The following is a 14,418-nucleotide window of genomic DNA, read 5'->3' on the forward strand; positions in this document are numbered from 1 at the left end:
AATTGTTACTTTCTTTTAATAAGATTCAAAATGTTTATTAGCGCTAGTAATTTTTACTAGTCAGAGACCTTTTTTCACATAGTTGTTCAGATAACGAAACAGCCCAGCAGATTTTGTCCAGTCAGAACAACAACATGGTGAGTCCGAGGGGTTTTAATGCATGTACAGAATGGCCGGGATTCTGATACTTACTATACGTGTACATTTACAGTTTAACATGGCAAAACAGCTCCACACATAAACAGGAACGCATTTGACACTGCAGAGTATTTCATAGCAATGACTGCAGCGCCCTCTACAGGCCACAGCAAGAAAAATCACAAAAATACACATCAAACCAGAAACATGATGTGAGATTAGAAAGGTTAAACTTTAATAATGTTTTGTCAATCATCATGGAATCAAATAAAATGAGGAGAGGAACATGGATGAAAAGGTTAAAGGGACATTGTTAGAGAACATCCATTATTCGCAATATGTCGACAAACTAGCGCAGAACTACATTCTCAGAGGGTTACGGTGGCATTTTTTTTACTCCTCAGAGTGGTAAGAATCAAATCAAGCAGGCTTTACCTGCAACACGACAAGGAAGTGCCTTTCAGAGCGCATTCTCTAAATATATTTATATGTAAATATCTCCCCCAACACTTTTGTATTTAAATTCAAAACATTAAGGCCACTTTAAAAAATTAATTTGAAGACCTGACAAGGGGAGGGAAAAATATCATTTTCAAGTTTAAGGTTGAAACGTTGAATAGCTCCTCTTTGGCTGGACTGGTGTTAATTCCTGCAGCCAATCAGACCCCAGGACCTGGTCGACATGGTAACCACAGATATGCAACCGAGGTAGTCTCCCCTCTCTAGTGCCCAAACCGAAAACTCCCAGCTTTGTCATCACAATGCAAGAAAAAAAAATATCAAATGGTTCAGGAGCTATTACTGATGTAGCAAAGACGGCGAAAAAAACGAAAAAAAAAAGAAAAAAAAACTCAGCATTTTTCTTTTTTTTAAATTCTCACACAATGTCTTGAACTCTATCCTCAGAGTGGCTTTTCTCATTTTCTCAGGGTTGGCCGATGTCCAGTGGCTCTGCCGGCCAACCAACCCCATGAGGAAATCCACCGAAATAATCATTTGGTGCCTTGTTCGTTTGATGCAGTATCATACGTCTTGGTGAACTTGGTGTCATATAAAGCAGAATTTGAAATTTCAGTCAGTTCCTGTTGCTGCAGCCCGTCTGAATGCAGTTGATAAGGGAGGGCCTTTATCAGCCCTGTGTGTGTGTATGAGAGGATTTCAATGGCTAAATGTGTCAAAATGCGTTCATTTGTGGATGTTGCTTGATAAGGATTTTAGGTGTGTGTGCGTGTGTGTGTGGAAGGGCACAGGCGTCTCCAGCTCAGTCAGGACTGCATCAGACAGCTGCAGGTCATGTTCCCCCTGCGAGTCTTACTGTACCACTGGCGGTAGGCTTGGGGGGGGGGAGGGGGAGATGGCTTTTATTTGTCCCCCAGGATGGCGTACTGATTATCTAACTGTAACTGCTGCATGGACGCCTGGCCTTCCCCTTCTCTGACCCGGCTCTTGTGCTTGACCACCTCAAAAGTCTTCTCCATCTCTCTGTCCCTAAAACAAGAAAACAGTTTCTCTCAGCATCATTATGCATTATCAGTTAGGTTCAGTTTTTTATTTACCATGAATCAACTGTCCAACACAATCAAAGACCCCCCCCATACAGGATAAAATACTTCTTACGGTATTTCTGCCATAATTATAAAAAAGCAAAGCTGCTTTCAAACTTTTTATGATCAAAAACTGCATTTAACAATCACAATTCATTTTGAGATTTTCAAGATCCATGTTCATCAATAAAAACAGTAATAGTCGAGGGGTGGGGGGTGAAAATTGGCCTATCAGAGTGTTAGTAGAATCTTAGTAGACTGGCAGGGTTAGAGTAAGCTTGGCATGTAGTTGCAAAGTTACTTATAGTCAATAGAATGTTCAAATGAGATCATCAAAATAAAGTTACCAAAAAATCCATTTAAATGAATCAAGAATTAGTTTGCACTTCATAGTTATTATCATGAAAACTAAATTAAAACATTTCCAATTACTGAAAGAATAAAAACTAACATAACTGGGGAAAACTGGAACTAAACTAAAATACATTTGTATGACAAAAATAAAATAAAAACTATAATCCAAACCTTTTTTACTTTTTAAAACATTGCATTTCATCCTATCAGAAATGTCAAAGTCATACATTGTTATAATGCACATTTTGGCATGGTGATGTTTTAGTATTATTTATATATTCTTACATTTATTATTTTTAATTCGCATTTATATTTTCATTTTAATGATTTTGTGCTTTTGTCATTCCTATTAGTATACACACATATACATATATGCAGTCATGTGAAAAAGAAAGTACACCCTGGTTTTACGTATCAGGACAAAACTTTCTGTAGATTTAAAAGTGTGTGTACGCACAAAAGCTAGAGCAGCCAGAACCTGCAGAAAAGTCCCTTTTTTAAACCCAGTCAGCGAAAGATTGTGCGTAAATTCATCTCCTCCCCCGAAATAACCATATATGGAGCTTACAACGCCTAGTTTTACTATGAATAAGGTCATCTGCATATCATTTACATGCATATTCCCATCCACGTTAACGGTACAAGGCATTAAGAAAACATGAGATCCGGATGCGTGTACATTGCATTGCGGTAAATCAATCAGTAGCCCATCCTTGCCTTGGTTTAGAACTAATACGTTTTAGAATAAATAAATCACAATTGTATAAAATAAGTTTCAGAGAAAGTTTTTAGAGAAGAGTTAGTCTCCCGTGGCCAAATAGTATTTTAATAGCTTTAAGCAAATCAAATTTATACAATTTTGCCTATAAGGTAAACACATTTTAGGATGTTTATATATTTTTAATGGATACAGATAGGCCTAGATGCCATTCCTAACATACTCTGGAAAACGAGGAAGGAAGGAAGGAATTTAAAGGTACTGATTAAGGAAGGAAGTTAAAGGTACCGATTAAGCAACGATCAGAACACAGGCTTTTTAGAGGAGCACAGTGACTGCTTACTTGCGAGTCTCCACGTGTCTGGCGGTGGAGAGGAGAGAGGGGAACTGGGCGTCGTTGAAGATCTCTGGAGGCCCTTGAGTTGGGCCTCTTTTAGTAGAGGTTAACCGGGCCCCTGGGGGACGATACACGCCAGGTGCCTTGGGCTCAGGAACCTCAACTTCCTCGACTAATGGAAAAAGAGAGAGATTATTAAGAACTGATCTCAACTAATACTTCCATTAGTTGGCTACGTATACCAATGCAGCAGACTCACCCGGAGCAGCTGAAGGGGGGGCGCCGGATTTATTCCAGGGTCCAGAGACTTTATCACCACTGACCAGGATGATCTCACCATCCTCACCCACTTCCTCCTTCTCATACTCTTCCTCCTCCTTCTCATCACTGCCAGACAGACAAACATAAAAATGTGTAATACAACAGAGATGTGTCAATGTTTAAATTCATTTAGACTGCTTTGAGACATTTGTGTTAGCTGAAAACCAAGGTCAAAGTGTAGTTGCTGAAATGCGCTTTCTGAAGTTGTGTTTACCTCAACTCCAATAATAAAACAACTGAGAGCATTTTGAATAAGAAATGGCCATGCGAACAGCATAATATTTATGATCAGTAGCATGAAATTCATTAGCTAATGTCAACAGTTTTCTCTTCACACCTCATCTGCAGGGCCTGGAGTCTGAGTCCAGTGTAGTCCACCTCCTTCTGCTCAAATTCCTTCCATTCCTCGTCCTCCTGGGGAGAAAGAGAAAGAGAGGTGAAACTTAAGTTGTAAAACTACTTTATTGAAGTCTATGTAACTAAGTTTGTGGTTACCAGCACAATAATACATTTTTTGGAGAAAGGAGGAAAGCTGAGAGCATCTCACTTTCAACTTAGGAGCCGTTTACACGACACAGTTTTCAACAAAAAACTGAAAACTTTATGCGTTTTGCCCGTTTATTTACACAAAATGGCATTTTGGGGGCCTGAAACAAGTTTCAAAGTGCAGGTTTTTGAAAACAATACCGCTATCATCTCATCAATTTGTAAAAACGCTAACGTCATGCACAAGTGTATTACGTGTTCAGTCTATAGACCTTATGTAGCCCCGCCCCTTTTCAGCTCTCCGCTCGTTGTCTTTTGTCTTCCGGTCTGTATTTTCACAGCGATCTTGGGGATTTATGAATGAACGGCTCGTTTTAAAATCTTCCCGGTCCACTGACATTTGTTAAGACATCTGCTCTAAACATTACAATCCTCGTGATAACTTTTGTTAGCTTTACATTAAGTAAATCCACTTTACTGGCTAATTACTCCTCGACAGCGATGCCATAGAGATAAACAGAGCAACCGCAAAAACGGAAGTTCAAAGACAATATTCTAAAGATGGCTGCGCGCTTGTTTCTCTGGCGCACAAGGTCTATATGCACATAGTGTTTCTTTACAAAGTAACATCGGCAACTACAGCAGAATATAGTGTTTTTAGTCGTTTTTTGCGGATCCGTGTGAACGGAGATCGTTTTGACAATATTATCGTCTGTACGTAAAAACGTACTCTTAATTGTAAATGTAAATAAAATATATTCTCAACATCCACACTGGAGGATTTAAACAGACCTAACCCTCATGGGCCTTTCACACAGGACGCGGTATGGGTTCAGGGTTCAGCGTTGCCCTTCAGATACAACGCAAAAAAACTTTACACACATTGTCTACCTACAAGTTACCTGACTGTTAAAACAACTATTTTTAATGTAAATCTGTCTGTCTATGAGACGATCGTTCATACCATACGATGTCTTAATATAATTTACTTTCATCCATTTTGATGTCCGTGCTTGTTTGGATCCCCCGATTCTATTGGCCGCGCTGGTAATCGTCACAGAGCGCAGCGGCAAAAGTTGAACTATTTTGAACTTTGACCGCGGCGTGCGCGTGAGCACGCCAATGATGCGCACCGCTGCGCTTGCGCTTTGGTCGACGCAGCAACAAAACGTCCTTGCGCGGCGCAAGCCATTGAGATGAATGGGTTTTATAGCGCAGCGCCGCGCATACCACGTCCTGTGTGAAAGGCCCATAAGGAGAAAAAAACTGAATAAAAAAAAACACTTCATGACACTTTTAATCAACCTCCAAGTTGCTACGCAATTATTCACAATAGAGAAGTGCTGGAAACTTTTTGTTAACTTTTAAAAAGACACCTTTGGTCATTAACTTTAAAACTAAAAAAAGACCCACGACTGGCAGATTAAAGTGAACTTTTGAGTAGGATCAATTAAACAAACTAAAATGTGTACATGAAGACGTTATCAGTGACAAGATGATTGAACAGCCAGTTTCCAGTGACAGGATGCTGGCTGTCTATGTGGGAGCATGATCTTAACGTCACAATGAAAAAGGGCGTGGTCTTTGTTCCTCTCTGTCTGTTGTCAATACGCTCTATGCATGAGCGCTGCTGACGGATTTCCGGTAGAATCTCAGCCAGCGTCTTTACTTCTGCATAGTGCGCTCTAAAGCGAAGTGTACTAGCGGCAAAACTTTCAGAAAATTCATTTTCTAAGAAACAGAGACAACGATTTTAGAAACCGATTCGCTAGTCGGATTTCGCATGATATGAGAGAATACTCACCCTCAAAGTTGTCGATGTAGCTCGAAATATATAATTTAAAGCACTTTTCTTTCTTACTCTTGTGACAGCTAACTGCCTCACAATATTGTTAACATCATTCACGTTAACCACTGGAAGTTCTTGTAAACAGCGAGTGTAATTTGCCATTATCTCCACCGAATGCAAAAACGGCTTCCGACGCAGCACCGGATGTGCTGAGACAAAATGCGCATAGAGCCTATTGGATTTGGAGAAGTGCGAAACCTTGCAGGGGTGGGTTTAAAGTTGACGGAAGTTGCTATAGTGCTTTCTTCTCTGACGTATATCTTAAGTGAAATGGCATAAACAATAAAACAAAAGTAGGGTGGGGCTTTGTCCATCAGGAATTGATTGGAAAGTTGGATAATTTGCAATTGCTGCGATTAACCGGTAGAAATTTGCCAACCGGTAGAGATTTTGGACTATCGTCTCTATCGTGGTTACGCTCACATAACGTCGCTGTGCTACGGTGTCACAAAAGCTTATCGTTTGCATGCGTTTTTAAGTATTGCGTTTAAAAACAAGTGTTTTTTAACCGTTGAAGCGCAGTAAGCAGCGAAATGCAACTCATTTCGCTATATGCGTGTGCGGTCAAAGATTTTCTCAGCGCTGCCTGAATGATGCGCGCACATGAAAGCTCAAAGCGCGTGAGAACTGAACGGAGGGCTTTTTGCTGACTAATTGGTTAAATAGACACTTATGTGTCAAAGTGACCATCTCTTTGCAAGAAAAGTAATTTACGTCCTAAGTGAACATAAACGGTTAAGAAAGAAAGCGCACGAGTCTATTGGATGTGTGCAGTCGGTCTTAAAGTGACAGCATCCAAATTTACCTGCTGTCGTTATTAATGTTAATTTTTTTTTTTTTTTAAGTTCTTCACTGAATCACTTTTGTAACTAACTTAAGAATAAATGTATATTTAATTTACACAGTGAAGACACTATGCAGTTTTTTTATACATTTGATTACTTTATACAATTTATTTATTTTTTATTTCTAGTGCTTGAAGTTTTTGAGGTAGGTCAATTTTATTTGTCTTTGATCTATTGTAGTTTGTTTTCCTATTTGCTTGTAATTAGTTTCTCTGTTCTTTCATTATCACTGTTTGTCTTCAATAGGCTTGAGTTCTTAAGCTAGTATTAGTTTTTTGTAATATTTAAAATGGTAACAAGAATTATGACACTTCAATGGTTTCAAATTTTAATATCATAAAACCCTTATTTAAAGCAAAAATAACAATATCGGGATATATATCGTTACCATGAAATAAAATTACTCATATCATGATTGATGTAAGATTTCGGTCACATCTCCCACCCCTGTGTGCACAGATAAAATCACTAATAATAAATACTGCAATATTCCATTTAAAAAAATCCATTTTTATTTTTATGGTGACTTTAAACAGACGAAACAATTGGCTAAGACCTGCATGAGACACCAGTCTGTCATTTTCACAGAAAGGTCCAGCTTTGATTAAAGTCCAACTGAAATCAAAATTGACCCTATTTACTTTGTTAGTGCATATTACTAGTCTTGTGGTGAACAATTAATCCGTGCAAGTTAATACACAGAAAAAAAATTGTTTGTCGTCGTAATCTTTAATCTGAAAAGTTACTTCTGGTCTGGAATGGCGTTCCTTCTCTGATGATGTAGGTTTGACGGCTTGGGTTGGTAAACGCTTAACCACTCCCCTCAAACCGTTAGTCTGCTATGAGCGAGAGATGGAGAGGAGGAGCGCTAGAGTAAAACCCTGCCCTCTGTTCAATATTCCCTTTCACTGGGAAATACGTCACAACACTGGAGAAAAGTCGTTTGCAACTTACGGTTCACGCGGACTTTAAACACTAAGAGGTCAAAAAATCCGAAAAATTAACCATTGATTGATCACATAAGATATATAACATGCATTTGATTTAGACAATAGATAGTGTGAATTTCCATTTCACTCCGACTTCATAGACACAAATATGACGTGGTACTAGTATGTCTCTCAATGTCCCTGCTCTTCTGTTACACACTCAAAACGAGGCTATGTGTTTTCTTCTCAAAAGAGAACGTACTTTTAGGGCACAGTGGGCAAAATGGGATGCAGCACAACTGCCTTATAATATTTATCGATGTGCATCACAATTTGAAAAGTGTAGGATTTAATTAAAGCGATCTGATGTCATTGCACATTGCACGTAGCTATTCTGTAATGACATGAGAAACGAGCATATGGTGGCGTTGGAGGACAGTTACAGGATCAGTTATAAGACCCTGACAGAGTTAGGATTGATTCCCCATGGAACAGTATGATGTCATATCACCCAAGATACGTCACTTAAGACACGACTTCTGGTTCACCCAAAAATGACAATTCTGTCGCCATTTAGGCTACACACCCTCGTGTTGCTCCATTCCCATTTGAAACGTTAGACAGAATAACAGTACTATTCACTATTGACTTTTAATGTAAGAAATGTTTTTGAAACTTAAGTAAATGACTAATTCTGTCAATGTTTTACTGTTCTGCTAAAAACCTAATTTTGTTATTTTTCAATTTTATTTTTTAAGAGGAAAAGTCGTGCAGGGTGAGTAAATCATGACCGAAATTGATTTTAAAGTTAATTGTAAATGTAAGCAGCCTAATAGCTTTCAGAATCACAAACACATGATGGCTACAACACAACATCACATTAACTTTCTCTTAGACAAATTAAACGTATAACCTTTTGTTATTGTTATTTAGCTGTCACAAAGCCGAGTGAACTGCGTGCTTAGCCCACATTGCTCAACGTTTCGAGCGCGTTTGAATGTTCGCTAGCCTAGGCAAGGCAGCTCACGGGTTTGTGACGCAGCCGGTGTGTTTTTTGACTACCTTCTCCATCTGCGCGTCCTGATTCTCACTCTTCGTCGACTTCTCCTTCTCCCTTTTCGTCTTTTTCAACACCATTACGGTTCCTCCGGTCGCCTGCTCCTTTCCCTTGACCTTCTCCTTCTTTTTCTTCTTGTCGCGCTTGGCGAAGAAGTCATCCAGACTCTTCTCCACGCCGGCCGGAGCCACATCCGCCATCTTATCCCCAAATTTCCTTCACTTGACACTAAAAAAGCTCCGAAATAATCAGATCAGCGTCTGAAACGACAGCAAACGAGCCTTTGCGTGTGTGTCTGCCCGATAATCCGTGTTTCATGCGTATCCGCAGGTTAACGGTGTGCTGAGAGCAACCTAGCACTCACCAGCTGAAAGTGTGACACACACTCGCCCAATGCACCGGATAGGGTTGCTTCCGATCTGACCCGGATGGGAAAACAGATTTGTGTTTGACAGCTCTGCTGTCCAATCGCTGAGCACTATGTTAGTTTTCGACCAATCACATCGCAGGGTGAAGATTCTGCACAGTGATTTTTCCAGATTGTGCAACTGTTTTGTTTTAGTAAGTTATACAAGACTTGTTGAGTAATTTAGTTAACACATTAAAGAAAACATTTTTACTGATACATTTACATATGTAGTGCCGTTTTATACTGAATAAAAAAAACACGATTGCATAAAATAAATTACTCAACTTTTCTCAATATTACTCAACTTAACCTTTATTTATAGAGCACGTTTAAAAACAACAGGAGTTGAACCAAAGTGCTTTACAATACACATAATAAACTCTTTATAATAGCTACCAATACTTAACCACAAAACCTGCCTACTTATATTTAAAATGTAGTCAAAAGATAAAGGATAAAAATGTTTTAAAACAGATTTAAAAACGTTGAGCGACAAGGCTGCTCTGACATGAAGTGGAAGCTTGTTCCAGAGTGGTTCCCAAACTTTTTTAAAGTGGGGGCATTAAACATCCTTCTGCGTAACCTCCTCTTCCACTTAGACTGCAGTCACAGCTTTTCCATCAACGATTAAAAAAATAAATAAAATTAATTAATACATTTTTCATGTTTTATGTCAAATTCTTAAAATTCTATTAATTAAATTATTAATATTATAAATAAAGCAATACATTTAACTAAATCAACAATTTGAACCAAATGAAACAAAAGCCATCTTTGCACTGCAGTGGCACAAGCTGCATCTCGATGTATTTACACACTGTTTAATGCTGCTCAGAGATGGTAAGAATGCAATTACAATGGCAAAAACAATGTTATGAGATAATGTTTTTTTTTTAAAATGTTCCATAGAAAAAAAATATGAAATGATGTGACTAAAATCGTCAGTAGGTGGCGACAAGTCACTGTCTTCATGAGTGAGTCATTCATTCATTCATTCATTCATTCATTCAAAAACAAAGCAAGTGAAGTGTATTTATGAATAGATAATTTAATCATGACTCTCCCGATTAATTCAAAGCCATAGATTCGTTCAATAACGAAACACGTTGTTGCTTGGAGACGCACAACAGTTCAAGTCAAGTTAAGTCACCTTAATTTATTAGCTTTACAGTGAAAACAGGAAAATGATGCATATCGGCTGCTTTTCAAGTCAGTTCAGTGTTTATTCAGTTCTGTTGTAAATAAAGAGCATCAATTATTAAATCTATAAATAGTTCTGCAAAAAAAAAAAAATGTCATCCTTTAGCTCAGTTCAGTTCTCATACCACAGCATTAGTACAGTCAAATCAATAATATTGTTGAATATTAATGGGGTGGTTGATTATGATTTCACTTTTCTAACTTTAGTTAGTGTGTAATGTTGCTGTTTGAGCATAAACAACATCTGCAAAGTTACAACGCTCAAAGTTCAAAGCAAAGGGAGATATTATCTTTTAAATAAATTTATTTTTAAGGACTACAACAAACGGCTGGTAGGGACTACACAACATTCCTCCCGGGTTAGTGACATCACAAACCCTAAAATTTACATAAACCCCGCCCCCAGGAAAGCATTTATAGATTATCAGGACAGAATATGCTAATCAATGACTAGAAGATAATGACTACACATAAGCTACCTAAATTAATCAACTAACCATTCAGAAATGTCCTGTTGCATTCTACATGTTGTCACTTCTTGACGCCCGTTTCACACATACTCCGTGTGCAGTGCGTATGCGGTGCGTTGCGGTGCGTATGCACGTTTAAACACAATTTAAACAACGTAGGGCTATTATTCCATGCATTACTTCTATATATATTAAGTTGCTCAAGCAAGTGGTAAAATATTTAACCATTTACTTATATTAAAATCGCAACCATTTTAAATTAAAACATAAAATTGACAAAAACAGCCGACTCTCATGCCTTTTCTTTTGCATTTAAATTTTAATACAATAAATCTTTCATGTCACAAAGAACTTGTTTTTCCACCTCCACGAATGAGACTAGTGTTGTTCATTATGTCGCCTTGTTTAGGTAAATTGTAGTTTTCCTAGCTTTACCCCGGTTTTAAAGTAAAACGATGAAAAAAAAGAAGTATTTAATTAAATACATTTATGGTGAGATTACTACATTTTATTTAGTTAAATGCATTTATGGTGAAATTACTACATTTTCAAGTCAATCTGTGTTCATTTTGACCACGAACCATGCGCTGTCACTTTAATTCAGCGCGTGCAGCACAGCAAAAATAGACTCGGTGCGGAAATGATCGCTGCACTACTGTATATGCACCGCTCCTGGAACGAATCGACGGACTGCATCCGCGTGCAGTGTGAAAGCTTTAACCTGTTAAAATGGGTACGGAATAAAATACGCACCACATACGCACTGCAAACGGAGTATGTGTGAAACGGGCGTGAGTCTCTCCATCATTGTCTGACACGGTTTGAACATACAATGCTAAAAAAAATTAAAATGTTCAGTGCATGTCTGTGTGAGGTCAAAGGACACACGCTGTTGAAGCTCCATCCTCTGTGCCAGGAGCAGCAGCTCATTTGCATTTAAAGGGACTGACACAAAAACGTTGTGAGCGTTGAGCTCGAAACTTATAGCGTTGAATCTTATAACGCTTAGCGTTGAGCACGAAATTGAGCATTTTTGCTCACCCTCAAAAAGTGACAATTTTAACATGCTATATAAAAATATTTTGAAATATATTTTGAGCTAAAACTTCACATACACACTCTGGGGACATCAAAGACTTATTTTACATCTTGTGAAAATGGCATTATACCACCCCTTTAAGTGTCCCCAACTAAGCAAGACAGTGGCAAGGAACCCAAACTCCATCTGGTTACCGAATGGAGAAAAAAACCTTGGGAGAAACCAGGCTCAGTTTGGGGGGCAAGTTCTCCTCTGGCCAACGAACAAACATCGGTATCGGTAGTATTCAAATATTCATCCAGTTCCTTTTGCTTGAAGATCGATTAATCGGTATGGAGCCGAAGCTGGCCATCGGGATCTGTGCGGAGGACCTGTCTGGTTCTTGTGGTCTCTGCTTAGGATCAGGGTTGCTGTCATGTCGATGAGGCCTTCACAGGGGACTGACTAGAAGACACGTTCTCTGCTGACGTTCAGGTTTTTGCATTTTTGGTCAGTTTGCAGGTCCACCATTTGATCTAGATATGGGCCGGATCCGGATGACTACAGTAACCTCGGGATAAGGATGAGACAGACAGACTAATATTAGCGTAGATGCCATTCTAATAACGATAATCGCTAATATACATTGGGTGTTATAGGAAGTGTTCCCGGTTCCGGTTCGTGAGGGCGCGAAGAAATATAAAGCTGCGTATCATCAGCGTAACTGAAAACTAATGCCATGCCTCCTAATGATATCTCCCAAGGGTAGCATGTACAGGATGAAAAGCAACAGTCCTAGTACTGAGCCTTGTGGTACGCCATACTGAACTTGTGATCGATATGACACCTCTTCATTTACTGCTACAAATTGGTAACGGTCAGCTGAGTATGATTTGAAGTCTATTCAAAAGAATGTTGTGGCTGTACATACAATGCACATGCCAGTACAGCATACGACTGCAGGGCCAAATCGAAAGAATCGTCTTTTGCAAAACGAACACTTTGACAACTAAGTTGTTCCAGACTCTTCAGAGACCAGAAATAATATTATTTAATTTATATTCTTTTAAATATAAAATAATTGTATTATAACTCGAATTATAATATACATTATGTTATTATCGCCAAGCAGGGCATTAATTGGAGAAGTGTGACATTAATCCTTACAATTCGATTTTCATTGGCCTGCTATCCAGTGCCAAAAACACGACAAGAAGTGTGGCACAGGTAATAGCAAACCAAATCGTCCTTGACTGGGGTGCACCAACTAACATTTAATCTGATCAGGGAAGTAAATTTACAAAGAGAGTGTGAAATGCTAAACATCAGACAGAAGTACCACAGCCTTTTGCAGGTCACAAGAGATCTGCACTAAATAAAAGTGTGAACGACACTATAAAACAGCAGATGCTAAGCAGGCAACACCGAAAATTTCTCCCCACAGATCTGGCTGTAATGAGAGCAACTTGAAGTAAAGCCATGGGCATCAACCCATTGGAACTTATGACACTATGAATGTTAAAATCTCTGATTAATCCAGAAAATGTCCCCAGCAGAACTGGGGTATCTAATGCTCATGACACAGCAGACTGTGAAGGCTCAACTGCAAGAATAACTTTAGGTGTCACACACTGCACTGAAACAACAGCAATAATTCAGACCTGGTCAATTGAAACTCGGTTTCATGTGACAACTGGAATTAAATTGGCAATGGACATGATAACGGAGCAAGTAAAATAATTCCATATGTCTGAATTTGAAGCTGTTGAAAACATCAGAATTAACTGTGGTTCTCTCTGCATTTGTTTATGTCTCAGGTTTACCACTGCAATTCCTTGGAGGATGGATGCCAGGATGGGCCTGACCCCACAAGCATCAAAGCCAAGACAGAGGGATTGTTAGAACATAACCTGAGATTCGGGAGATGGGTGAAAAGACACTTCAAGAGGCCATTCACACCACACAGTAGCACATCACTGCACAAGTATGGCCTCCCAGTATAGAACTGGAACTAAAGTTGTAACACAGAGTTATAGATTAGATTCCACCCATCTCCTAGACATGAACACTGAACATACACCTCCATCACTACACCCTCACAGCATCATCACCTGGAAAAGTCTATCCAGGCTGAACACTACACATCATAAGAAGACAAAGATGGCATAGAGTCCAAAAGTGTTACTTCACTAAAGATCTATTGTCCATCTTTTCACACTAACAGATAGGATGGTAAAGCTGATCCCATGATGACAGTCTAACACAGACACACATAGCAAACACTATTCACAACACTCATGGGAAAACACTGTAATATACATACGAATGGCTGCCGTCACAAATCGATGGTGGAAATTCTAAAGCAGAGGCAGACCTGCTATTAAAATTCAAAATGTTTAAACTTTCTGATTGTTATTGTGGTGGTTGGAAAATCAGAGGGCCCCTGATTTCTCAACATACCACTATAACAGAAACTGAAGTGTAAAGTGTAAAGATCTGAAGTGTAAGCTCTTCAATCAATTACAAAAATTACAATTTAACCATGTCATTGACTACGACTTAGCCAGTATAACCCCCGTCCCCCAGTGCTCAATCGAGAAGTGGACATTTAAGATGCTTTTCAGGTGTCTCACACAAAGCAGTGTGGAACCAAGAAGAAGCCTTTCATCCACTGAGGTCTGCCCAGACAATCGCACCGCTGAAGGTGACAGGATTGGTCAAGAGGGGACAGATTATCGTCATG

General features: G+C 38.9%; 1 protein-coding gene and 1 long non-coding RNA gene across 3 annotated transcripts; one reads left to right on the forward strand and one right to left on the reverse strand.

Annotated features, from left to right (window-relative positions):
- Positions 1 to 137: 137 nt before the first annotated feature.
- cdv3 (carnitine deficiency-associated gene expressed in ventricle 3) lies at positions 138 to 8,999 on the reverse strand. 2 transcript variants are annotated; one of them, XM_084102529.1, is made up of 5 exons: positions 8,584 to 8,999; positions 3,750 to 3,826; positions 3,351 to 3,478; positions 3,098 to 3,263; positions 138 to 1,626 (listed from the first exon to the last, which is right to left on the reverse strand). In XM_084102529.1, the coding sequence occupies exons 1-5, from the start codon at positions 8,776 to 8,778 to the stop codon at positions 1,500 to 1,502; spliced, it is 693 nt and encodes a 230-aa protein (XP_083958655.1). In that variant the 5' UTR covers positions 8,779 to 8,999; the 3' UTR covers positions 138 to 1,499. The 2 variants fall into 2 exon arrangements, with proteins under 2 accessions (XP_083958655.1, XP_083958656.1); XM_084102530.1 differs by having other exon boundaries at positions 3,750 to 3,823; positions 8,584 to 8,922.
- Positions 8,083 to 13,627, forward strand: LOC311075264. The gene is made up of 3 exons (XR_014604452.1): positions 8,083 to 8,177; positions 8,280 to 8,296; positions 13,493 to 13,627. It is a non-coding gene; the product is annotated as an uncharacterized lncRNA (long non-coding RNA).
- Positions 13,628 to 14,418: the final 791 nt, after the last annotated feature.

Source organism: Abramis brama (assembly GCF_963993115.1).
Source record: "Abramis brama genome assembly, chromosome: 24".
NCBI classification, from domain to species: Eukaryota; Metazoa; Chordata; class Actinopteri; order Cypriniformes; family Leuciscidae; genus Abramis; species Abramis brama.